At 41.6% G+C, this 25,663-nt stretch overlaps 2 protein-coding genes across 2 annotated transcripts; one reads left to right on the forward strand and one right to left on the reverse strand.

Annotated features, from left to right (window-relative positions):
- The first annotated feature begins 7,683 nt into the window (after positions 1-7,683).
- On the forward strand, positions 7,684-16,065 carry LOC146620343 (uncharacterized). Its single transcript, XM_085369562.1, has 11 exons — positions 7,684-7,799; positions 10,787-11,114; positions 12,411-12,527; positions 12,642-12,883; positions 13,004-13,169; positions 13,619-13,718; positions 13,889-13,964; positions 14,561-14,686; positions 14,946-15,113; positions 15,219-15,276; positions 15,967-16,065. The coding sequence occupies exons 1-11, from the start codon at positions 7,684-7,686 to the stop codon at positions 16,063-16,065; spliced, it is 1,596 nt and encodes a 531-aa protein (XP_085225688.1).
- A 3,685-nt stretch (positions 16,066-19,750) lies between these two features.
- On the reverse strand, positions 19,751-22,639 carry tmem254 (transmembrane protein 254). The gene is made up of 4 exons (XM_085369563.1): positions 22,529-22,639; positions 21,095-21,198; positions 20,492-20,551; positions 19,751-20,281 (listed from the first exon to the last, which is right to left on the reverse strand). The coding sequence occupies exons 1-4, from the start codon at positions 22,613-22,615 to the stop codon at positions 20,161-20,163; spliced, it is 372 nt and encodes a 123-aa protein (XP_085225689.1). The 5' UTR covers positions 22,616-22,639; the 3' UTR covers positions 19,751-20,160.
- Positions 22,640-25,663: the final 3,024 nt, after the last annotated feature.

The following is a 25,663-nucleotide window of genomic DNA, read 5'->3' on the forward strand; positions in this document are numbered from 1 at the left end:
TGAGGAGAAAGGCCTGTTGGTGGACACTGGGGCTACCTCACACATCATTAACAGCATCGCCAAGTTCAAGAGCTTCGACGACGCGTTCAGACCGGAGTCACACAGCGTAGAACTGGCAGACGGTACCCAGTGCAGAGGCGTCGCCCAACAGAGGGGGGACGCAGAGGTGTTCCTGATTGACAATACAGGCCAGCGACGCAAAGCAACGCTGAAAGATGCGCTGTTTATTCCATCATACCCCCAGAACATATTCTCTGTAAAGTCAGCCACTGCATTAGGAGCAACAGTCACCTTTAAACAAGGGCAGGACACGTTGACCCACAAAGACGGTACTAACTTTAACATTCATGTGTATGGCAAGTTGTACTATTTGCAGACTGAAGTTGAGGGTAATGATAAGTGTAACACCTGTCATGACATACAGGCATGGCATGAGATATTAGGTCATTGCAACTATGAAGATGTAGTAAGATTGCAAAGTGTGGTTAACGGTATGCAGATTAAGGGGAGAACCGATAGACCTGAAAAGGAATGTGAAGTGTGTATCCAGGGAAAGTTTGCACAAACCCGAAACAGAGATCCTGATACAAGAGCAAAGGCTCCTTTACAAATGGTACACACAGATTTAGCAGGTCCGATAGCCACTGAATCTATTGATGGGTACAAATATGTGCAGTCATTCACTGATGATTATTCAAACTCAGTGTTTGTATATTTCCTGAAGACGAAAACTGATACAGTGCAGGCAACAGAGAAATTTCTAGCGGATGTTGCACCATATGGCAACGTAAAATGCATTAGATCAGACAATGGGACAGAGTTCACATGCAGAGATTTCCAAACCCTGTTAAGGAAAAATGGCATTAAGCATGAGACATCAGCCCCGTACTCACCCCATCAGAACGGTACCGCCGAGAGGGGGTGGCGTACTCTTTTCGAGATGGGCAAGTGCATGCTAATTGAGAGTCCGCTACCGAAATGCCTATGGAACTATGCCATTCAAACTGCTGCTGTAACACGGAACAGATGCTTTAGTAAGCGAACAGGGAAAACACCCTACCAAATGCTGACAGGTAAAAAGCCAGACTTGTCAAAAATGCAGAAATTTGGGTCTGTGTGCTATGCATACAAACAGGACAAGGGGAAACTTGATTCAAAATGTGACCAAGGTTTCTTTGTAGGTTATGATAAGAACAGTCCCGCCCACTTAGTTTACCACCCTGAAACTGAGAAAGTTCAGAAACATAGACTTGTTAAGTTTGTGAGCAAAGTAAATGTAGAAAGACAAACACAGACAGATGAGGGAGAACTAAATGATGACTGTAGCAGAGTAAGACAGCCTATGGCTAACAGACCTTCAGAGAAAGGTGACAAGGACAATGAGGTTCCAGAACCTATTGTGACAGACACAAGTCCACAAAGTGGTATACCTGATGAGCGTGAACGAAAAGAGACAAGTGTGACAAGTGATGGATTTGTCAACAAAAGGTATCCTCTAAGGGAGAGAAGAAAACCGGGACATTTAAATGACTTTGTAGCTGCCAACAGTGGCGGCGATGAGATCCACACTACCATAGACTACTGCTACAGGGCAGTGTGTGGTGTCCCAAACACATTTAAGGAAGCCATAGAATCAGCTAACTCAAAGAACTGGATCAAAGCCATGGATGAAGAAATTCACTCGTTACGGGAAAATGACACTTTCACCCTAACCACTTTGCCAAAGGGAAAGAAAACTGTAGGGGGGAAGTGGGTTTATTCCGTTAAGAGTGACATTGAGGGAAACGACAGATACAAGGCAAGGTTCGTAGCCAAAGGTTACAGCCAACAGTTGGGGATAGATTATGGAGAGACATTCTCACCAACAGCCAACTTACCCAGCATAAGAGTTTTGTTACAGAAAGCAGCGCAGGAGAGCCTGTTACTCCATCAAATGGATGTGAAGACAGCATATTTACACGCTCCCATTGATTATGAAATCTACATTGATCAGCCAGAAGGTTATGAAGAGGGAGAAGGGCTAGTCTGTAGATTACAAAAATCCTTGTATGGGTTAAAACAATCTGGTCGTAACTGGAATAGGATCTTGCATGAATACCTAACAGTGAACAGTTTCAGGCAAAACCCAGCAGACCACTGTGTTTATACCAAAGAGACAAAAGATGGTAAGGTGATTATGATCATCTGGGTGGACGACCTGATAATTGCTGCTGGCAATGAAAAGGTAATGAAGGATGCGAAAGAAATGCTTTCAGTCAAATTTAAGATGAAAGACTTGGGCAGACTTAAGCATTTTCTGGGTATTGATTTCACTCAGTCTGATGGATGTGTAACAATGTCACAAGAAACCTATGTCAACAAGATACTGATGAGGTCTAACATGCAGAACTGTAAACCCAGAGGAACTCCCTGTGATCAGAAGTTGTGTTACACAGAAGGTGCTACTAAGATAAGAGATGTGAGGATGTATAGAGAGGCTGTAGGCAGTCTTATATACCTTGCATCAGGTACCCGTCCTGACCTGAGTTTTGTGGTAAGCAAGTTTTCGCAACATTTCCATGAGCCTACAGAAGAACAGTGGGGAACTGTGAAACATGTGTTGAGATATCTCAAAGGGTCCAAAGATAAGAAGTTGTGTTTTAGAAGAAACACAGATGAAAATTTGGGTCTAGTGGCCTACAGTGATGCTGACTGGGCAGGTGACACTGCCGACAGACGCAGCACTACTGGTTACTGTGTACGTCTATGTAACAACAGTTCTTTAGTTTCATGGAAGACCAAGAAACAGCCCACTGTGGCGCTCTCTACCTGTGAAGCAGAGTATATGGCTCTGGCTTCCACAATGCAAGAGTGTATATATTTAGAACAGCTTTTGAAAGGTATAGATGACTACAGCTACACTCAAACAATAGTGTACGAGGACAACCAGGGAACAATTGCCCTGGCTAAAAACCCTGTGAGCCGACAGAGGTGCAAACATGTGGACATTAAATATCATTTTGTAAGGTCCATTGTAAATGAAGGAAAAATGTGTCTGTTATATTGCGCCACTGAAGAAATGGTGGCAGATGTTATGACCAAACCTGTTTCCAAGCTAAAACTTGCTAAGTTTGCTGACATTATGTTTGGTGCTTAAAAAGGAAAAAAAAAAAAAAAAGGGAAAAGGAAGTGTGGTAGAGATTGTACAACTGTTTATCGTTTATTGTACAACTTTTCTTAGATTCCAGCAACCTGAGTACAAGAGGGGGTGTTAAGATATTCGTTGTGTGTACTCATGTTGTACATTGTTTAACTGCATTATGGTTACTGTGGTTTAACAGAGACAGTATTTTAGTTGCCACCACAAGGAGGCACTGTTTCATTGTAAGAGCACGGATGCTGCGTCATCACGCCCCTAAGAAAAAAAAAATATATATATACCACAACGAAAATGGCACCCATGAGAAAAGTTTTGCCGCGTGTTAATGAGGAATAAAGTTCCCAAAATATTAAGGACATTTTTGCCTCCGTCGTCATTTTCCTTCGAGTTGATCGCTGTCGATGCTGCAATACTCAACAACACTGATTTACATCGCTACCCTGCAGTGCATCCAATCTTATCTCTATCCAGACACAAGGTAAGACTGATGTAGACAATTTTCTTTTAATTTCAGTTTTATTATTTAAACAGTTTTTTGATTAAATCAAGAGAGGGTCTGAGGCTATCTGATAACATCCACCAGGAGGTTATTTCTGTTCAGCAGGAAGACGAAGAAATCAAAATCAATTCAGCAGCAGACAATGCCCTTTGTAATCGCATTGATTGGTTCCTGTTATTCCCAGTAAACTGACTTCTCCTGCTCTCTCTCTCTGTGTCGATGACTCACACACATTGCCACACACAAACAGCAAAGACTGTTACGCATTATCTAACCTTATTAAGCCAGAGTGTCTACAGCCTTCCTGCTCTGTGCTCATTTCTTTGGCCGCTTAAGCAGATCTACAGGTTAAGAAGCAGAAAACAACATTGGCGGAAAGTGAGCAAAGGGCTCAGCGGAGAGAAAGAGAGTCAGCGGACATTTATGTCTGTTAGCCAATCCAAACCAGAGATACAGGCCGAGGACACGGGGAAATATAGCTATGTGTCTCACACATGGTCAGCCTTTACAGAAGCATCAACAGGAAAACGGGATAAGAAAACTGAAAGGGGCAACAACACAAGGAAAGAACAATAATTTCATCCTGTCAGAATAAATTTAATACACCAGAAATCAAAAACAAACTTTTATATGCTGCATATTCAAAAGCTTGGACACATTTGATAAAACATAAAGACAATTTCCCCAATTGCTATTTCATTTATTTAGAAAACACAACAGCTGTAAATGTAGCAGTAAGCCTTAATATGAATGAAATCCACACACAAACACACATTATAGTCACGCATATATATATGTGTACCATTAGAATTTTAAAGAACTGCAGTTAGAACTGGAATTTGGAGTTCCCCTCCCCAACCCCCCCTTTTTACAATCAACAGGCTAATAAATGTACATATGTGTCAGAGTTCACCCTGTGACCATTTAGCTAATGCGTGTTTTCAGGCATCAGACGCAACGTAAAGAACAGAGCATCTGCAGAAGCTCACAACCAGAGGATCACAGCCGGCATCACGCTGAGCCACCGTGTGACAGACTGCTGGAAGCGAGGTCACCTTCCCACTGCCTATTTCCGTCCTCCTGTCCATACGTCTCTTTGTTTTCTACTGCAACGCCTGCCAGTAGTTATAATGACCAGATGTCACCACAGTCGTGGAGAGATTAAGAGGACCCTCGGCGGTGGTCATTTCATCGTCTCCACCTCGACACGGATCTCATTATTGCTCCTCGCTGCCAATATGTGACCTCAGCTCTCTGGCACACACCATGTTTTTGCCACTTTTGTAAGAAGCTAAGTCTAATCTGAGTGAGATGTGTGGTGGTGTGTGTGAAGTCTGGTTTAGAGACAAGTCAATAATTGGCCTCTGGGTTCCCTGGATTGTTGCAATCCCACTTAGTGTTTGCTGTGTTTAAAAAAGGAAACCTTTTCGCATGTTCTCACTATTCAGGTTTGTACTTTAATTACTTTGCACACTAGATCAGGATCCTCAAGCTTTTTCAGAAATGGACTCCTTACAGTATAAAAAAATAAAACGAGAGGACCTGTAAGTGTTGCACCAAAACCTTTACAGAACACATGGCGCCCTGTTTGCTAAAAAAGTACCCTAACTTTTTTTGTGCGTCATTTAACTTCTTTCACTCCACAATACACCTGAGTTAATAAGTTAAAGTTCACAGACCCTAACGCATGCTCTGTGTTCAGTCCTTACTGCAGTCATTTAGGAGAAATTTGACTGGGGTTGCGTTGCCACATTGCTACGTCAGTGTTTTGATATGCTAGCACCTGAGGAGAGATCACTTACTTTGATGTCTCAGCGACAGTGATCAAACTAAATCAAAGTAAACAGTTGTTGTCGTCCATCTATTTTCTTCTGCGTATTCAATTAAGGATCATGGTTGGGATGGAGCTGTCATAGGATAGGCAGGATATCTACTGTAGGCCATCGTGTTAGCCATTCACAATCAAAACCAATTTCAGAATCCCCTTTAAACCCAACGTACATGTCTTTGGACTGTGGGAGGAAGGAAACAGTTGTATTCAAACCCCAAAACGTCTTACTATGACAAAGCACCGCTAACCACTACAGCACCATCGTCCAACGTCCTAATGGATATTAGCTTAACCTAGCATTGTATCATCTTGCATGATTGTTGTTGTATTTTTTTTCACCTTTCATTTGTTTACTGATGAATTATATCAAAACAAACGGATGGAGCCACTGCCACGAAACATTTTTGGAAAACCTTTTGAAGCCTCTAATTTGACATCTTGGTTGTCCCTAGCTCATTTTTATTTTATTTTTTTTTAAACCAGAACCATTATCTGCTAACGTTAGCACGTGTGCACTGCAGGAGGCATCGTTTCCCAGTGTAGGATTATAACTTTCGCTAGCAAAAACTAGCATATGTGTTGTGGTGGTTTATTGCTACACAAAATGTGCTCACTGAAAAATTGCAGAGCTTACTCCTTATAAAGTATTTTAGAACAACCAAACACTAAGCATGCAGTACACTATGGCCTAAATTAGCTTCTGGTCGTTTGGCTAATTTTGTATTCGAAGTGTTTATAAAGCCCTTGTCAGAAATGGGATGTATAACATTGTTCCCTTTGTTAGTTTTATTTTAGTTTATTTTTTTTAGACATTGGTCACTTTGACTTTCCTTATGGCTCAGTTCAGATTGTGATGAAAGTACTCTGCAGAGATATAGTGCAATATTTGACATACTCAAGCACAAATAGCCTACGTTGTGATCTTATCTCGTACCTGTTCGAGTGGTATTTCATGTGTATGTCAACAGCGATAAAAAGGAGCTGAGAGTTCAAACTCTAGCTGTTCTGTCGCAACTTAGAATTTATGGATTGAAGTGGGTGTAAATGACTGTTAGTTCTCAGCTGCCAGTCCACCTCTGGATGTCTTGGAGAAGACGGTTTCCCCAAACTACCAGCTGGCAGACACTTCAGACGAAGCAGATTGGCAGATTTAGTGTGTATAAGCTGAAGGTAATATGAGACCAGTTATGTTGTATAGGTTTCACTTTCCTTGAAATATGGTTTTACAAGATGTCATTGGACCATGAAAAACATTAACCAAAATTGACCATTTGCAGTGAAGTTTGGAAAGTTGCAAAACTGATTGCACAGAGTCCCAATTCCACTTTCCTAACTGTTATTGGAGCTTTTTTCCACACACAGCTGTCTAAAAAGGCAACAACTCATTAAGAAACTAATTGAAAATAAGCTTATCAGTTGCCAGTGAGACTCCGGTGACTGCTGGACACACTGCTGCTCTTCAGGTTTTAGATTTTGACGCCTGATCAGAGCTGAACAGAGTCTAAACCTAAGCTTTCCCTTTGGCGTCTCATGTCTGGCAGCCTGTCTTTCTACAGTTCTACCATGTTCAGCTGTTCATTTGTGGTGCCAGAACATAGTCTCTCCTGTTGCAACATCCTTTTTCACTTTCTTACAGATGTAAGCACTTACATCTGACAGCTGAATGGAAAATCTCCTACAGTTTCCCTCCCTGTATCTCATAGAGGCTGCAACAACTGCATCACTTCGTGATACTAGAAATGCCACATAATGATGAAACTGCTGCAAGTGTCTCTTTTTTAATTGATTTTGGTGGCTAAAAAATCATGCATTTCTGATCCTCCATCTATTGTTGTCTCCTCTGTGTTGCTGAGCCTCTAGATCGCTGCTTCCTAGTTAAACCCTAAGTCTGTATCTATCTCCTTAGACAGTCTGATTAGCACTGCGTCACAAAAAGGGGAAGTAATCTCAGTGCGAGCACAGGAATAGAGCTCTGGGAGGGGCCGTGCCACCGGAGAAGCACTACATGGCCACCGCGCACATGTCCATGGGTAATCCCTTCTTAAATAGCCCCTGGACAGGAAAAGGAAGGAGCTGGGGCGTGGGACATTACGCCGTGGGAGCAGCACCAGTCAGTGTCCTCTTATCCCTCGGACACAACACAGCAGCAGGGACAGGAGAGGGATTCAGATACAGACACTTGTTGGACTCTAGGAAGAAGGTCCTCTAACCAGGATGAACTTTGCCGCTCAATTATTCTACTCGAGCCATTTGAGCGAGCGACTTGAGCGTTTGTACTCACCACGGCCGGCCCTTAAAGACAGCGAGGAGAATGACCCCTTCTGGCAGAGGTGGGAAATTACCTGTAGCCTTCTTCGGAGCCCCAGACCTCTCCCCCAACCAGCTCAACCCTCTAGATTCAGATCTACCCTCAGAATTTTGAGGTAGCTCCTCCTTAAATGACCTCCATTCCTCATCTGCTGTGTCCAGTCTCTTCTTCAGCTTTAATTATAAGTGAAACTCAACAAAACGCACCAAATGTTCATGCTTGGCTGTTGCAAACCCCCAAATCAAAGATCCACATACTCTGGCCTTCTCCTTCTATCTCTCCATCTTCTCCTTGCTCGTCCTGCCAGCATCCCAACCCGTGATAGGCTACCCTCTCTGCTTGATTCTTGACCATAACATCCTCTTTCATTTCAGGATATTGTGACAGATTTAGAGAAAGGAAGGAAGCTTTGATTTTAAGCTTTGGTGGAAAACTGGCATTTCTTTGTGCCGCTGATAAATTACATCACATTCAGGGTCAAACAGATTTTACAAGTACTCCCTCAGTGTTTGACTTATACGGAAGATTACAACCGTCAAGATTTAACAAGCAAACTGATCTTCCTCTGCCTCTTTGAGCACATTAAAAACTTCTGGAGCTTTTCGTGTTATAACCAAAGAGCCAAAAACAAAGCAGCCGACGAATGTAAGAAAGCTGTTGACACGTTGCCCGAAAGGATGCAGAACTGCACACTCAGTGATGCAACATCAGGAATACATACAGTCATGTAGTGCCAGGAGACATTTCCTTTCCCATATGATGAACTTTTTTTATTCTTCAATCAGAAAAGGAAGCAGCTCAGCAGCCAGACAGGGCATTTTGTCTTTAAAAGGACATAAAGAAGCTGAGATAGTGCACTGATGAAAGCCTGGTGGGCTTAAATATCTCCTTCACTTTTAGCTTTGTCCTTACTTTTTGTGGGGATTTTTTGTGCTGTTTTATAATAAAATAAGCAACTTTTTGTTTTTTACTGTTTCAGCGCTTCATCTTCCCTTTTGATGAGGCTTTCTGAGGCTGCCATGTTGCTCTTTGCCCTCCTTTGATGCTGTTTTTGAACTCTGCCTTTGAAGCAAAGCACCCTAATCACAGGTGCAGCCTTGGACTTTTCTTATTCATAGCCGTGTTAAGAGCGCACACTGTGTGCTTGAATAATGGGGCTAAAAGAGTGAAGGACAAGTGGGGAGAGAGCAGTAATGGACCCAGGAGGCGAGGTGAAAGTTTGCCGTATTGTCTACGGCAAGATCATTGCGATATAAATAGAGCGAGATGTTCTCTGTATAGAGAGCTGGCACCACTGAAGGGTATTTAGACCATTGTTTGGGAAAGCTACTCCACCTGGTGGCTTGTTGATGTTATTGTAGAACTGCGCGCTCGCAAAAGCACCCTCGTCAGTCAGTTATCTTATTTTACCTCACTGACGATGATTGGAATGACTCAAACCTGTTTCAAAGTTTCAAACGTAGCTGGTAACTATATGTGATCTGCTTTACTGAGTGACTGAGTTAATCCCCAATGAGTATAATCCTATTACTATGTCTATGCTGTGTAAAAGGCCTCTGCGCTGACTGTTTGACAGAAACATCCCGCGGGAGTCTGATCCAGTTTTGTGTTGTGTCATTTGAGTAAATCTGCCCATACCCAGCCTAACTTTAATAAGCTATTTAAATGAATCGCGCAATTTGATTAGCTCCAACGGCCGTTTATAAATCATTCTGTCCTGCTATTACCACTAAATTGCCTTTTTAATCGCTTGTGTGTCTCCTAAAAGAGGAGCCGAATGACCCAATGAATCATAAGGTGACTTGTAATAGTAATCCGTCACCGAGAGTGGAAGCAGGGTCGACGTGAAAGGTGAATCAATTCATCTTAGCCTGAAGAATGTGAGCGGACCGCCGGTGAGAGTGGTCGTATCGACGAAGCAAAGTGGGGAATTGTCACTTTTTCAAAGTTCTTACATCCAGTTACACTCAAAAAACATTTATGCATTACTCCTTATGCACTTTGTTGATACATATTCAGTTTATACCAAGGACTTTCTCCTTAATGATTAATTATTTGAGTAAATAAACCTTTTATTTTTTATATTTCAGGTGAATTATACTAAGAGTTATTGCTTCATGTCTATTGTTAATAAAACTTGTAGCTCTAGTGATGATGTATACTTTTAAAATGTGGAGAATATCAGCTGATACTGTCTGCCAAAGGCCTCGCAGCGCCGCCCTACATTCTGGCTGACATCCAGAGGATAGAAATTAGAATTTGTGCAAATACACTTTTGTTAAATTTGTTTTCTTAAGCTGTTGGTCCGGTTTTAGTTTTTCTTTATATCTTAAAATTGTGTTAATTTGTCGTGAATCAAGTAATAAATCAGATCTGATGCTTGACAGATGTACTATTGTACTGTATATAGTACTATATGTACTATGTTACTATTTCTGAAGCATACCCTGCTGTTGTAATTTTTAAAAAAAGTCCCGATCCTTCAGAAACAACTGGTTTAACACTGGAAACCAGCTACAAGCTGATTGCAAAGCTACTCACTGTGGAAAAACATGCAGCTGAAAACAGTAATTGGTTTTAAAAGTTCCCTCTGGTGGTGCATTTACATACTTGGGAGAAATAACCTTTATGATCTGAGAGCTAGTGGACGCCAACAACCTGCTTAATTGGAAAAGCTATTATATTCACATCAGCGTTCTCACATCTGCTCACTTTTTATCTTCGGGGTTTGGAAGATGCAAATCAAATCTCGCTGCGCTCCAGCTCATGACTGTGTGGTACTTTGCTAAAGCCTCCGTGTGTTATTTTTACTGTGTTAGCTTGCAACAGTATGTGTGCAGAAAATTAAGAATTTACACTGTGAAAAAGACGAGTGTAGGATCAGGAGCTGTAGTCTTATGGTTTTAAAAGAGAAGGACTCATCAGCTGTGCAAAAGCACACTTTAGTTCTCTGAATATGATTTGATATGGTTTTTAAGTGACACCCCAATGCCTGCTTGTGGTTTTCAGAGAGGAGTTGTATCTGGGCCCCAGTCAGCCCGGCAGCTCTTACAAATATGGTCCCGTCAGTAACGGCACCGTGGGCCGCAGACCCACCCTTATTGAACCGGAGCGTCTGAAGGACTTTGGTGTGGAAGAACTTCTCAACGGTGATGTGAAAGTCCACGAAACAAAAGTAGCGATGGCTCCTGAGGTTGTCCTCATGGACCCCCCCAAAACCAGACGAGTCAGCGAGTTCAGGATGATCCCGAGACCTCCTGCCCAGTACCTCCGCTTTGAGGACATCAGCGCAGCAGCCTTCAGGATCCAGTCAGGGATCCAGAAGACGCCTTGCACGGTACACTAACACAGAATAAGTGCAGGAGAACGTGCAATAAGGTGACCTTTGACCTTTGTTTGGGAGCTGAAATCACTTCCTTCAGTTTCATTCCTAAGGAAGTTTGCTGTAGACAGACCACAAGAGGGTGAACTAATATCAGAACTAGTCTAAATGGGATGCAGATTTTTGCTCATGGAAAAACTGAACAAAGCCTTCATGGTCTGCGTTACTTTGATACATTTGAAATTGATGATTTTATGTTAGAATTAAGTTGTGCAGAGTTTTTTTGTACCAGGTTGTAAACAAGTTTGATTTTGCTTAAAAATGGGAAATTCTAACATTTGGGTTATCAGGGATTCATTTTAGAACTTGCCTTAAGTTAAATGTGATCTCACAATAATGTAATTGATGTAAATTGATGGAGTGATGAAGGCAGAGTCTCTCTAGAAGAAGGCCTCGTCACCTCTCTCCATCTCAGTAGTCACCAGGAAAAAACAAACAAAAAAAAACCTCTGATATGTGCTTTTGCTTTCCCCAAATAATCCCCCCCAGAAGCAGAGTTATTACGTTTCTGTTTTTCATTCATTTTCATTTACATTTTTAGGTTAGGTGCATTTAGTTTCAGTTAGTCTGCAGAGTGGGTTTGGGTCCTTGGACGTTATATTTCTAACATCATCTTCGCTGATTCAAGACCCTCCCATTAGTTTCAAGTCAGGAGTGCCATGTCTCTCTTTTATAATGTCTCTGCACATCTCTGCATTTTCACTGTGCGTGGTTGTGTGTCGCTGCTAATAACCACAAAACGCCCAAAGAAAAACTCTTTTAATTGAGGCTTGCTTCGACATAACTACTGGTGATGCAACTGTTAGCGGGACAGGTGATAATAACTAAAGATCACCCAAAGGTGAAGCCCTCGTGGGGACATCATCGCTAATAATGCACTGCAGCTTTTAGCCAAATTAGGAGGAGCCCTCATATCTGCTTCATACTTTATATTGCATTATACCCACCAAGTGTGAAGCAGATTGGATTAACGGCTGTTGGCAAAAAGCAAAGAGCAGGCAGAGACTCCTGGAGCTGGACGAGCACCAGCATTTAGGGGAATTCACGCAAAAATAACAAAAAAGTTGAACATGACTCGGGGCAAAGACCATGGATTTCATACGCCAGGAGTAATTATATGAAGTGAAAACTATTTCAGCATGCATGTGAGCACCTGAGTGGTTATATAAAGCCAGCTTAGCAAATCTATCTTTAACGGGTTACTGCTGCTGCAGGAGCTCTTGAAATATGCTGCTTCTTTTGTGTGCTCAGTACTCCAGATTGTCCAAACAGTACGGGATGGAGATCTACCTGAAGAAGGAGCACCTGCACTACACCGGCTCTGTGAAGGAGAGAGGAGTGCTGTACCTGCTCACCTCCCTCACACAGGTAGATTGGGGCGGGGGAGCTGAAAAAGACGCTGTAAGGATCCACTGAAGTGTGCTCTGCGTGCATATTTGTTGCATGTGATTATATGTCAGCTGTGTGTTTCTGTGCTTGCAGGAGCAGCAGAGGATGGGTGTGATCGTGGCCACTGACTGTAACTTCTCCATGGCCGTGGCGCACCACGCGGTGGATCTGAAGATCCCGGTGTTTGTCATCATGCCGTCAAGTTGCTCCTCGCCCCGCCTCAGGATCTACAGAGATTACGGCGCCATGGTTATCTCCTACGGCAGCACCGGCCGCGATTCCCAGAACCACGCCTGCCATCTGGCTAGGGAGAATGGATACCTCTACCTGGAAGAGTCAGTCTAACATTCATATTAGGAGCTGGAATGAGAGTTTCTGTCTGTGTCTTTGCAGTACTAAGTAATGTTTTAGTATCTTAACATAAGGCTGCTCTTCCTCTCTTTGCTGCTGAGCAGAGATGAAAATGCAGCGTACCTGGCAGGGCTGGGCACTGTGGGCATGGAGATCTATGAACAGGTGCCCAAACTGGAGGCAGTGGTCATTCCTGCTGCAGGACAGTATGGTCTACTGGCTGGCACCGCTGCGGCCATCAAACACCTCGACTCTCGCATTCTTGTCATAGTAAGCAGACATTGAGAAGCTCTTTGAATCTTTACATCTTCACTGTATGCTCATTGCATTAACATTCAGTCCTGATCAGCCTGTCAGGTTGCCTGTATGTTAAATATGGATAGCAAACATGGTAAACACTACCATGCTCAATGTTAGCATGTCAGTATCATTTGAACATGCTAATGCTAACATTTAACTCAAACTGCGACTGTGCTTCAGTGACTCTGTTTGCACTGTTGGCTCACAGGAAGAGGTTCCCGGGTTCAAAACAGCCAACACTGTTTTTTGTCCACCATCCAAAAACTCAGTTCCAAAAATGCTAGCTTGGTCTTGCCTACGTCAATCCAGGACACTCTGCAAAAGCGACCTCAACAGTTTTACTCCACAGTGAAATGCAGGTTAGAAATCATCATCATCAACACATGAGAACCAATAGCTGACCCACCTTTCTTCAACAGGGAGTTGAACCAGAAGATTTCCCTTTGCTGCTACAATCTCTGAAAACGAACGGTCCAATCAAAGACATGCACAGCAACCCCAATAAGAAACTTTATGGAGGTAAACTCATTTCCGACTTGTTCTGCTGAAGTCACGTACCACACCTTCCCCTCATGAAGGGGAAGATAGTAAAAAAAAGATTATGTGCACATTATTTATTGTTAGAAACTCCTTTGTACTTTTTTCCCCTGCAATAAAGGAGCTTGTGATGATCATCTGTCTCTTCTCAGATCTCATGGAGCATTCCCTTGGTGTTAACACCTTTCAGCTGGCAAAGAAACTGGTGGACAAAGTCATCACTGTCAGGTACTGCACGTCCACATTACATTTATAGAATTAAACTTTTGTCTTTTTTTAAATATCTGACTTCACTGTACAGATGTATTATTACTCCCAGAACACAAATACCTCTTTTACACTGAAGTGGTGCTGGTGCAGAGCCAGTTTTGGCTTGGTGCTGGCTCAGTCCTTCAGGCTTCACACCAAAAAGGCTGTTAACCTTTCTGCTGGAAACCCTGTGGTTCTCTGTTAGGCACAATCACACATCAATGGAAAAAGGCATAAAAGAGACTGCTGTTCAAGTGTGTTAGGAGAAAGAAAAACACCAAGCAGCGTTTGAGACACGGTGGACCAGAGCCATCGTCGACACATTGGTGAGACAGGAGATGGCCTAGGGTTCAGAATTTCAACAAACAATCACAAGAAGTGCATCTGGTGTGAACACAATCACATTTCATTTTGTCTGGTTATGGACTGGCTCTGAAGATTCAGATGTGAATCACCTCAAATTATAGGCCCATCATCTTGTCAGTTATATCTTTATGGATGTTGGGGCCCATGTCGAAGTCTAATTTTGGTAATCGGATATCGAAGGAGTGCATTTTTCTTTCCTTTTCTTACAGTGAGGAAGACTCTCTGGTGGCAATGCTGCGGTTTCAGGAGTTTGAACGCTCCACTGTGGACACAGAGGGAGCCATGGGATTGGCTGCCATTTTGGCCGGCCAACTACCAGAACTAAAAGGCAAAAAGTGGGTCAAGTGTATTAATTTCACGGTTTCCTACCCGAACCATGTAATTTCTCTTTACTCATCAACCTTCTAGTTTTCAAACAGTGCAAATTCCCACTTTAAAAAAAGAAATATATATATTTTAAATATAGTCCTAACTCTGAGGGCTCAATGTTTTCCTTAACGCCTGAAAAGCTCACATTCTGGCAACATAACAATGTCAGCAGTGCTAATCCTTTTGACTGCAGATAAACTAAGCCTTCCTCTGTGTCTGCTGCAGGGTGGCTGTGGTGGTGAGCAGCGCTAACATGGAGCTGGAAGTGGTGAGGCAGTGCATGGACCGAGCTTTGGTGTTGGACAACCGGATCAGTAAGTTCTCAGTGCAGCTGGGAGAGTGGCCAGGAGACATGGCTAAGCTGCTGGATGTTCTGACCAGAGAGGACGTCAGGTAGTGTAGGAACCTGTTCGGACTTAATCGGTTTTGTTTTTAACGTTGCCCTGTGCCACCTTTAGTTTATTCATTCCTTCGCCTCTTTTGTCTTTTTCCTCCCAGGTTGTTGGACGTCTGCCATCGTAGACACAGCGATAAGTCAGAGCTCTTCAAGGCAAAGGTAGGCGACTAATCTGTCCTCTTCACTTCATTCTCTTTCCTCCTCCTCGCCAATCCGCTCATCCACTTTTCCTTTATTGCCATGGAACTCTTGGCTTGGAGTTGTCAGGGAGTTGGCGGGAATTAAAAGACCAAAAATACAAATACATTTTTAAAAGATAGAAAAAAGTAGCATTGCTCAGTTCAGTACCCACCTACAGCTTTACTCGGTCTGGTACAACCATTAGCCAATTTTGGCTGTTGTTTTAGCAAGTTGCAAACACAGTGTTGCTATGCAACTGAAACTACTGAGTCAGTTTGATGACTTTAAGACTTACAAACATTATATATAGTATGCCTTTTTTTTTTTTTTAACTTGGAAAAAAAATGAAGAAAAGCTGCCGGGGAGAAACTGACATAACTCGACTGATAAAACTTGGGCCATCGTAGCTTTTTAAAATAATGGATTTGTTTTATTCTCCTTCATTTCTAAAGCTCAGGGATGGAGCAGACTTATCATGTAATCTCCTGGCTCTGCATTCTTACCCCCACAGTCTCCACTGACAATTTGTACTGCTTATTCAGAGCAAGTGTCAGGAGGTGAAAGGTGTTGCATAATGCAACAAGCAAACCTCTCACTGCCCTAATTCTAGAGTGTGTGTGAGACGGAGAATGACATAAGAAGACTAACTGTATGTGTGTGTGTTGACAGGTGGAGTGTGTGGTGGAAACCAGGGATAAGATGCAGAGTGCTCATCTGCGCAAGACGCTGAGCGAGCGCTACCCCTCTATATGCTGGCTGGACCGGTGATCACAGCGAAATCCTAAACACAAAACTAGACTGACTAAAAACAGATTCCTGCCGTCGGGATAACACATGCAAACCATTCCTGCAACAAACACACACACTCTTATGATATGCAAGCTCTGTTATATGAGACTCATTAAGAGAATGCTTGGTCAGCAAAACCTTGAGATTATAGTGCAAATCTACATGTTCCTTCTATTACTAATGCTGCTTTTGTTCTTCTTCATCATGGCACCTTAAATATACTGTGAAGCGGTTAAACTGCATCCCAGTTGATGATGCTAATTCTAACTGAATGCTATTCAGACTATTTTTATAGTGGTTCCCAACTTGGGCCATTTAATGGGTTAACATTGGGCTGGCACATAATAAAGTATTTTTCTCTGTGTTTTAAATTACTGTAGAGCCACCAGTAGCCAAGATCTTTCTTCATTTACTCTTATTATATAAGCTTTTTATGTAACCCTCAAGTGATTAAATAAATCTGTAACAGTGGATAAAGCTTTTTTTCCCAGTTGTTGGTAAAGCATATAAGCTAATTACAATTAAAATATGTCCCTATAGAGAAACAGTTCTGCAAAAAAACTATTTGAGTGTGTGTCAAGCCCTCTGGGTCTTCATTAACGGCTGTCATGGGTGGCCACGCTTTAGTCTGTGGTGGCCAACTTGTGGCTCCACCCCCTGGCAGAACGTGGATCAGTCTGCATTAGCTAAAGGGTGGAGTGTGACTCCTGTAGCGCATGTACAGCTTCACTATATAAGGTCTATTTTTCATTGAATGTTCTTTTTAAAATGCTGTAAATATTTCTGTATTTGTACTGTCCACAGTGGCAGTTTCAACCCTCCTAAAAGTGTTCTCCAAATAAAACTCTGGACAAATGAACTGTAACTGTGTTTTCACATTTGTGAAGTTTATATGCAAAGTAAGGGACTAGCTAGACTAGACAACTAGCTTGGGTTTTTCTTCAATGCTGGTGTACTTTCACCAAAAGTAAAAGTAACACAGGATTTAAAAATAAGTAGTGTCTGCACTGTCCAACTGACTAATGTCTGGGCAAAGCTCTAGTTGAGACTGGACCATTTAAGACAAGCTAATGCTCTTAAGTTTGTAAGCAGAGGACACTGTGACCCCGTGCTACTGCGTTAGCCTGATTTGGCCCACGTCACACACTGCTTTAGCCCACGTCATACACAAACACCTTCTTGTCAGAAGATATACATTCAGAGCTGTGATTGATGAGTCCAAGGCTTCCCGAAACGGTTAAAGCTCCTAGCCAGGAAACAATAACTTCTTACATTAACAATTATTATTACTTAGCTAATTGGGCTACATAATTAACATAAGTAGATAAGCTACATAATCTACATACAATCATTTAAGTAAATGTTTAATTAAACATCTGACCCAGACATGGGGGGGGGGTGTTTACAAGCCAGTGTACTCCTAATGCTAGTACCAGACTTGGATAAACTGGGAGGGCTCCACCAGGAAGGGCATGTGGTATAAAATCTTATAGAAATCAAATACATTGATCATAAAGAATGAGATTTCCATAGCAGTTTGGTCAAAGCTCAGGTTAACAATGACCGCCTCTGTTGGTCAGAAGGATTCTGGTGGAAACTGTAGTACTGTTGGCCAAAGACAAAGAAATACCATCTTAAGGCAAGAGAGGAGGAAAGGCAAGAGTGTGGCGGTTTAAATATATGACTGGTGAAGAGGGAGATGATATGATGGAGAGAAGAAAGGCAGATATATTGGATGGAAGGGAAGCAAAACTAGGAGCAGTGGAGGTTGATTCAAGCCGTTCTAACACGGTGTAGGTAGGAAGAGAAATGGAGTTGGGGTAATTTTGAAGGTAGAGTGTGTGACTAGTGATTGTGAGTTCAAAGCTGGAAATCAAAGGGGTGATGTTGAATGTTGTCAGTGTGTATGCACAAGTTGGCTGTCAGAAGATAAAAGAGAATTTTTGTGATGAAGGGGTAGAGAGTGTCCCCAGGGGGAGAGATGAGTGATTAGAGCAGATTACAGGGGACGTGGAGGTGAAGGGAGCAGAGGTGATGATGTTATGGTGTTAAGGAGAGAAATGCAGAAGGACATGACAGTGGATTTTACAAAAAGGACGGAAAGAGCTGTGGTGAATACTTCAAGACACACAGGTACACACAGTTATATCTTCCTGCACTCTTTTAGACTGCAAGAAGTGCAATTTGGAACAGAGAGGCAACTGGAAGATGGTGACAAGGGAGAACATAGCAGCATCAGATGGCAGTCTATAGGAAACCTTTGGAACTTTGGTAAATCAAGAAGATTAGAGCATGTCTGCACTTGACAATTTTGGCTGACCTGGTAATTTTAGTACAGATTTTACAGGAAGATTTCTGGGACCCCAGTTGATGCTCTAGCAGATTCAAAGCATCGAGACAAAGTTCTTCAGTGAGCTAAATATGGATCAGGCAGACTATATCATCCCAAGCAGATTCAGACAGATGGGACAGGATGAACTCTAAATTATCTAATACCTAACAATGAAAATGTTTTAACTGAGCACCAAACAAAACACCTTTTTCAATCAGCCCATCATCAGAGGGTTTATATTAAGCAATCGCACACAGTGATAGTGGATAGTTCTTGGAGTGTAACATTTCAACATGTTCATATGGCAGATCCTAGTTATTTGGATTACATAACTTACTAGGCAGGATCCAGCAAACTGTGCTTGCAAACTGGACCAAAAAAAATGTTCACACCTGTTTAAAGAGTACTGAAAATAGTCTTTTTGTCATAATGGGCCTTCATCTTAGACTGAGCATGTTTTTCCTTTGGCTAACTGATGGGTGTAGTGGAGTGCTTTCAGAAACTGAAGGCAAAACTTGCACAACATGTTTGAAGTGTCTGATTGAGTCTAAAGATAAGACTCTAAACAACAGTTTAGGTAACAGTTGGATTCATCTTGAACACCTTTCACATGAAATTTGAGCCTTGGTCAGTTTAAGGAACTTTTGGTAAAGGTGGGGGAGGAGAAAAAAAAAAAAAAAAAAGGTATAGCCTCTGGGAATCTTGTCACGATGTGTAGATGTGGCTTTAGTTTTGGGTAAAGGATCCACATAATCCAGTATTACTCTAATAGTCTGATCAATTATGTGAAACACTAGTCACACTCAACTGTGCATTAGATTTGTTGCTCATGGGCATGATCATAGAACTAATATACACACACACGATTTGAGAGGGTCATGATCTCCAGTTTAAGATGATCAAATAGCAAAGTTTGGAGACTAAAGTATATAGTTAGGGCTGGATCAGGTGACCCTGAACCTGTCATGTTGCTATAGGTTCAGACTGCTGCAGAACATAATGTGATTCACTGAGGATGCCCCATGTTTATACACCACAACAGGAGGTCATTACGTTTTTGTCTTGAGACTTCTTGTTAAAAGGATGTTCTTCCTTCCCGTTGTTACCTAGTACCTGCCTATAGGTCATTTAATTGCAGTTTTCTCTGGACTACTGAAAGGGGATGTACCTCACAGTATAAAGCACCTTGAGGAAAACTATTTTGGTTTGCCACGACATAAATACATCTGAACTGAATAAACACAGAGGTGAGACCACTTTTTATTAATCTCAAATCACACAAATGCTATTTTTAAAAAAAAAAAAAAAAAGGAAGAAGAAAGACACCCCACAGTGGATTCAGTTCACTCATCCTTCATTTTGTAGTGTCAACATTAAGACTATGAATCACAGCACTTTAATCTGAGAAAGGCAAATTTAACAGCATCTCCCCTCTTCATATAATCCAAGAGCACTTTTGAGGATGATGGCAAAATACCATCTGCAGCAAACCTGTCAGGCATCACGTTCATCCAAGCAGCAGAGAAAAGAGGGAACCCCCCCCAAAACCAACCCACCTGTACTGCACCATGTCTTTAGAATTATTTTAAAAGACACTATTAAAGAAACTGCTCAAGAGTATTGCTCCATTTCATGCTCTCCAGCAGGATCTTATAATCAAAGTGAACAGTGGAAAGACTTGAGGGCCCAAGAAGGGGTCTCTAGGCTCAGATGTGTTGTTCTGTAGGCCTCTCCTGGTAAGGTCAGTCCTGCTTGGAACGCTCTGGGTCGTACTTAATTAGCAGGTGGAGGGAGGCGAAGCCGAACAGAAAGGTCTGGATAAACCACAGGCACCGAGTGGACATGTCCTTGATGCCTTTGTTACTGCAGGAAAAAGTAAATAGTGTGTTTAGGAAGTAGATTCATCATATGCGCAATGGTTGTTGAACCCTTAAACAGAAAATTATGCACAATTTGAATGCAGCTGGCCATTTTGTTTTTTTAATTCAAAAATGTACATGTTGACATGAAATTGGGCTAAAAAAATTAGATTGCAGCACCACCTACTGGATGTTAAAGTTCCTGCATTCTTACCTGCACAACTTCAGTGCAACCAGGGCCTCACAAAGATGAATAGCACAGGTCAACCACCACCTGAAACAGGAAAAAAGGAAGCTCAACTCTCCAGTGATAACATTTAAAACTAGGATAATGCACATGCTTCCAAAAAGGGGAAAAGACCCACAAGTTAACAGTGAGGACTTTTCTGGTCTGAAAACAAGTTTTCCCCTCATGCTGTTCCAATCACCGAGTGCTGATAAGCTTAAATTGATCAGTCGTTTCATATTTCAAACCAACAGTGTCTCGATGATGGCTTCCAGCTGCATTTCCTTTGAACAGACCGACTTGGCAGCTGAGTCACGTGACCGAAACCACAACAATACATTAAGCTCTGATTGTTGTCCTATTACTCCACAGCATGAGTGCCAATTTGCAACCTATGAATGTGGCGTCAACGATCCACGTGTGTGTGTGGTGGGGGGGGTGTCTGGGTCTGGTGATTTGCAAATCATTAGAAAAATGTCGCTTTAGATCTCCTAAAGTGATTGGCTTTCATTACAAAAGCTATAATGACCAAACCTCATTACCAGAATTCTCTGTTTGGATGTTTGCAGGAGTCAGTGCTTCATTACTTACCCTTTGTACAGTAGGTCAGGATGGTTATACGCAAGGTTTTTGGAGAAGGTGCCAAATGGACCAAGGAGCTCAAATGGGACTACATCTGGTGCAAACACTGTGCACTGGAATCAGAAAGAAGGAGTTTAAAACACTGTATGCAATAAACAAAACTTCCTTCTAATTTTTTGAAGGGCAATATCTTTAATAAGCAATCATTCTGAAGGTCTTTTGAAGTTTTTTTTCCCTGCTCAAAGAAGACCTTTGGAATGTCCTTCAAGTCTTGAGAACTATTCCCAAAGACTACTTAAAGAAATCACATGAACGCTCGGCCAGGAGAGTTCAAAATGTGAAGACTACAGTTAAGCTTTGTTTTTGCCCTATAAACTGCATTTCCATGCATGTTTGCACGTTTTTGTAAACTGCCATACTTCGGCCCAGTGTTCTAAAAAAATTAAAGAAATAAGTAAGTTTAAAAGATGGGTGGCTCAGGACTTCTGCTCAATACCGTGTGAGAACTTTAGTTTGTTCAAAGACATCTTTGTTTCTAATGACTGTATGACAAATACGCTCATTTCATGGCATGCATATGACCACAGTAAGTCGTATTTTTTCCTGCTGAAAGTCCCCTCCATGGTGCCCAGAGTTGCCAACATCAGACTCTCTCGGTGCTCACAGGCAATGACGTGCCGTTTTAATGAGAAGACTCCACAGTGGCAATAATAAAGTGTATCATTTTATTTTCCTGCTGTGTAACGGTACTATGAATGACTCTTTCCAGCAGTTTAGATCATGACTGTAGCCGATTTATGCACTACAGAGTGCAGCCTTGTTGTGCATTTAAACTGTTACGCTCCATCTACCCCCGTTTGAGTCATTTCTCCTTAATGGCAATACTTTGGAAAGCAGGCATGAATCCTTTGGGGTCACTTTGCCATATTTTCTTGACCAGACAAAAGGTTAATTAGCTACAAGCTAACCCCAACACGTACAAACTAGCTCACCTGTTAGCTTAAGCGCCCCTTACGTCAGTGTTCACCGAGCACGACCGAGGGCAGCCTTGATGAAAGAAAGCTAACGTGAACTGAGTTTTGAATCAGCTGCTAATGTTAACACGTACAGTGGACTTTGAGCTGTTTTTTTGACCTGTGTCACACCGAGAACTGAATGAACCTCAATAAGATTAGCCTTTTACATCGACACCCTTGGCAATGACTCCATACAATAACCTGCCGATATTTAAAAATTTTCCCCATTTAAAAATTCATTAGCAATCCACAACAGGGAGGACTAAACTCTCCCCGAGCCCCCAAGTTTTCAGAAAATTAAAATTACCCGGAGTACATATTGTGCAACACAACTACGGGCTCCGCGAGCAGTTACAAATAAGAGAAAAAAGGCTGACGGTAATAATATCTCAGTTGTACCGAAGTAAAGGTGATTTAACGAACTTACAGCGAAACATATCAGCGCCACTGATACGGTGACCATCCAGAAGAGACGTGCTCTCTGAAAATAATCGCGTCCATCACTTGTAGCCATCGCTGCTGCTGCTGCTGCTGTAGTTCTCCGTTGCCCCGTACAAATATGACCGTGCAATTAAACCCGGATATTTAAACCATCCGGGCAGTTTTTTTTCTTTTTTTCCCTTTTTTGTAGATTACTACACAAACGGGGAAATTTTACTGAAATAATGACAGTTATCGTTTTACCTTTAAAAATATTATTTTTAAATTAATTTAAGTCGACAGGATAGTTTCATTAATCAGCGGACTGTCCATCCGGTAGCCCAGGTCATTTCCTTTGGAAGGCACTTTGAGCAGTGATGTTATGTTAAAGTGATGTTACGTTAAAGTAGGAATAGGTTGGGGGGAGCTCTCACACTCAGTCACCAGACGGCACTCGGTATCCAGCTGTAACTGTGGGGTCCTGGGCGCACTGATGCGAACCCCCAAGCCTCCTCTCTGTCGCTCTCCATCTCTGTCACTGTTGCCTCCCTGAATATCTACGCGTAACGTTAAACGATCCAGATCTGAGAAAGAGGAAGACAGAGGGACATCTATGGCTCATGCTTTCCTACTTGCTCTGCATTACTTTGAATGAAAGAATTATCTTGAACGGTCGGCATTCAGACTGAATGATGAATTTTGAAAAATTGCATTTATAAATTTTAGTCCTATAAGTGTCACTATATACTGAGTAGTACTGAAGAAATGTAAAATTAAATATTATGTGGAAAAAAAGGACTCTCTGCAGTCCTGTGAAAACTACAGTAGGTTACCCCCATGATTTATGCAGAACCACATAGACTAGCAAAACTTCACAGAAATCATTTTCTTTATGACTTTATCAGCTTCTCACTTATCATTGTGGAGTACATTTGGCCCACTCTTCTGTACAACATTACTTCAGTTCATTGAGGTTTGTTACAGCTTTCGTAAAGTCCCACCACAGCATTTAAGACAGGTTGAGGACTTTGACCAGAGCATCACAACACCTCAAGCTATTATTTATTTTACAATAGAATAGAGTAGTCTCTTTATTATCATTCAGAACATCCACCAGTTAGTGCACATCAGAACAAAATTTTGGTGCATTTCTAATTCTAAAGGTATAAAATATATATCTAAAAAAGAATCTTGGATATATGCATGTAAGAATATGATGAAAAATGTGTGTATATACACATTATTAGACACATCTAATAATTCCAATCATTTTACTGTAGATTTGCTGCTTGGGATTGTTGTCCGTTTGCCTGGTTCAGTCTGGCCCCAGCTTTAGCTGTCACACAGAGGACATCACATTTGACTCTAGAATACTTTTATATACAGAGTTCAGTGATTGCAAGGTTCCTATAGTATAGTTTAGTTTAGTTTAGTGTCGCTTTATTAAAGACACTCACGGGTCCATAACCAAACATCTCCACTTAATATCATTAAAGTGAATTATTTTGGTGTTTTGGTCCCTCTTAAAAATGAATTACATATGCTGAATAAAGTAAAAGTTTCCATGGAAACATAAATTACATGATCAGAAGCCAAACTGTAATATAAAACTAACAAAAACAATAATGAATTGTGGTCATTAATATGTTTAAAAAATAATTGTTTTGAGTTTAATTCTTGTAGTTTCAAATTGTTTATTTTATTATTTTACATGTATCTTGTAAGTTTGTGGCATTGCTCATCTACCTAGCTACAGAGTTTAGCCTGAACATATAAACTGTTGATAATTATATCAGTTTAAAAACTTCTCCCTGCTTATTTTTATTTACTTTTTTTTTTTAATTCGGAGGAGAAGTACTTTGCAAGTTCTCTGAAGGCATTTTGAAAACGTTTTGAGGTGAGTTTGGCCCATTTCTTGGTCAAACAAAGGTACATTAGCTACATGCTAACCCTCAGCATTCACAGACTAGCTTGCATGTTAGCTTCAAGTGCCTGAAGCTAGGCGAGGTAAGCTAACATAATTCTAACGATGTTTTCGTATCAGCTGCTAAGTTCTGCTTCTACGTGGACTTCAGACTGTTTGCTTACTCTGTGTGGCACTGAGGGCTGAACGAGCTCGATAAGATTAGCTGACTTGGCAAGGATTCAAACTGATGTGCTGACATAAAACCTGTTAATTACAAATCTGGTGATAACAGCGATTTTCAGTGAATTTCAGAAAAAAAAACACTTAAGGAAATTTAATGCAAAAACAACTTTAAAGTAAACTTAAAGGCTGCAGAGCAGAAAACAAGGGTGATTTCAATTTTACCTTAATACAGCTGATTTAATGAGTTAAATTACCTTATTTCAGTGTTATATAATAATCACATCAACCACTTGTACCCATGACTGCAGTCTACTGCTGTTCTAGTCCCCATAGGGATAAACCTGCGGATGGGCTGGGAGGGGGTTGATGGCACAGTGCTAGTAGCCTTTTTTATTTATTCATTTATTTTTAAATCAGCTATTTATTTATTCTATGTAGAAAATTACACAAAGGGAGACAATGCACTGCAGTAAAACACAAACATCAGTTGGTTATAAACCTGTTTGGTATTCTTTAACAACCCTGGAGATACACTTACACTCCAAACAGGGGACTGTCCGGAGCATTACCCAGTGCTCTGAGGTTGTTTTGGCCTCCTGTGAACAGCTACCTCGGGGCAGTGATTTAAAGCAGGAGTGGGGAAAATCTCAGAGCCACACGCCAGGCGCACTGCTTCACCCGCGGTCACAGCGGCAGTCACCTGTGCGCACCCCAAGGACGAGCACAGCTGAGGCGCGCAGCCAGCCTCTCTGCCTCCGGCTGCCTGATTCGTTACTCTTAGCGCTTGATGAATTGATCGGAGTAAAGGTCATTTAAAAATAACAAAAATAAAACGCTAAAAAATAAGTGTGGGTAATGCATGAAGAAAACACTTGGTCTGCGTGTATATAGCTTGTTATTTTTTTATTTTTTTATTTGAAGTTTTTAAGTTTTAACTTCTGTTTAAAAGGTGCGCTTTAATCGTCCTGCATGTCAGTGTCTCAGCATGCATGTCAGCATGTGTGTGCGCTATCATTTCTGCAACTCTGCTGAGTTTTGAGTTTTTGCATTGCC

This window comes from Diplotaxodon limnothrissa, linkage group LG13 (genome assembly GCF_057381915.1).
Source record: "Diplotaxodon limnothrissa isolate DT_005_m linkage group LG13, D_limnothrissa_male_GT1.1, whole genome shotgun sequence".
NCBI lineage: Eukaryota > Metazoa > Chordata > Actinopteri > Cichliformes > Cichlidae > Diplotaxodon > Diplotaxodon limnothrissa.

Coding starts and splice junctions, on each gene's coding strand:
- tmem254 (XM_085369563.1), bottom strand. CDS start 22,615: ATGGCTACAAGTGATGGACGCGATTATTTTCAGAGAGCACGTCTCTTC. Junction 21,199..22,528: donor TGGCGCTGATATGTTTCGCT/GTAAGTTCGTTA, acceptor TTCTGATTCCAG/TGCACAGTGTTTGCACCAGA. Junction 20,282..20,491: donor GTTGCACTGAAGTTGTGCAG/GTAAGAATGCAG, acceptor TTTTTCCTGCAG/TAACAAAGGCATCAAGGACA.
- LOC146620343 (XM_085369562.1), top strand. CDS start 7,684: ATGAACTTTGCCGCTCAATTATTCTACTCGAGCCATTTGAGCGAGCGA. Junction 14,687..14,945: donor CCAGAACTAAAAGGCAAAAA/GTGGGTCAAGTG, acceptor TGTCTGCTGCAG/GGTGGCTGTGGTGGTGAGCA. Junction 15,114..15,218: donor CTGACCAGAGAGGACGTCAG/GTAGTGTAGGAA, acceptor TTTTCCTCCCAG/GTTGTTGGACGTCTGCCATC.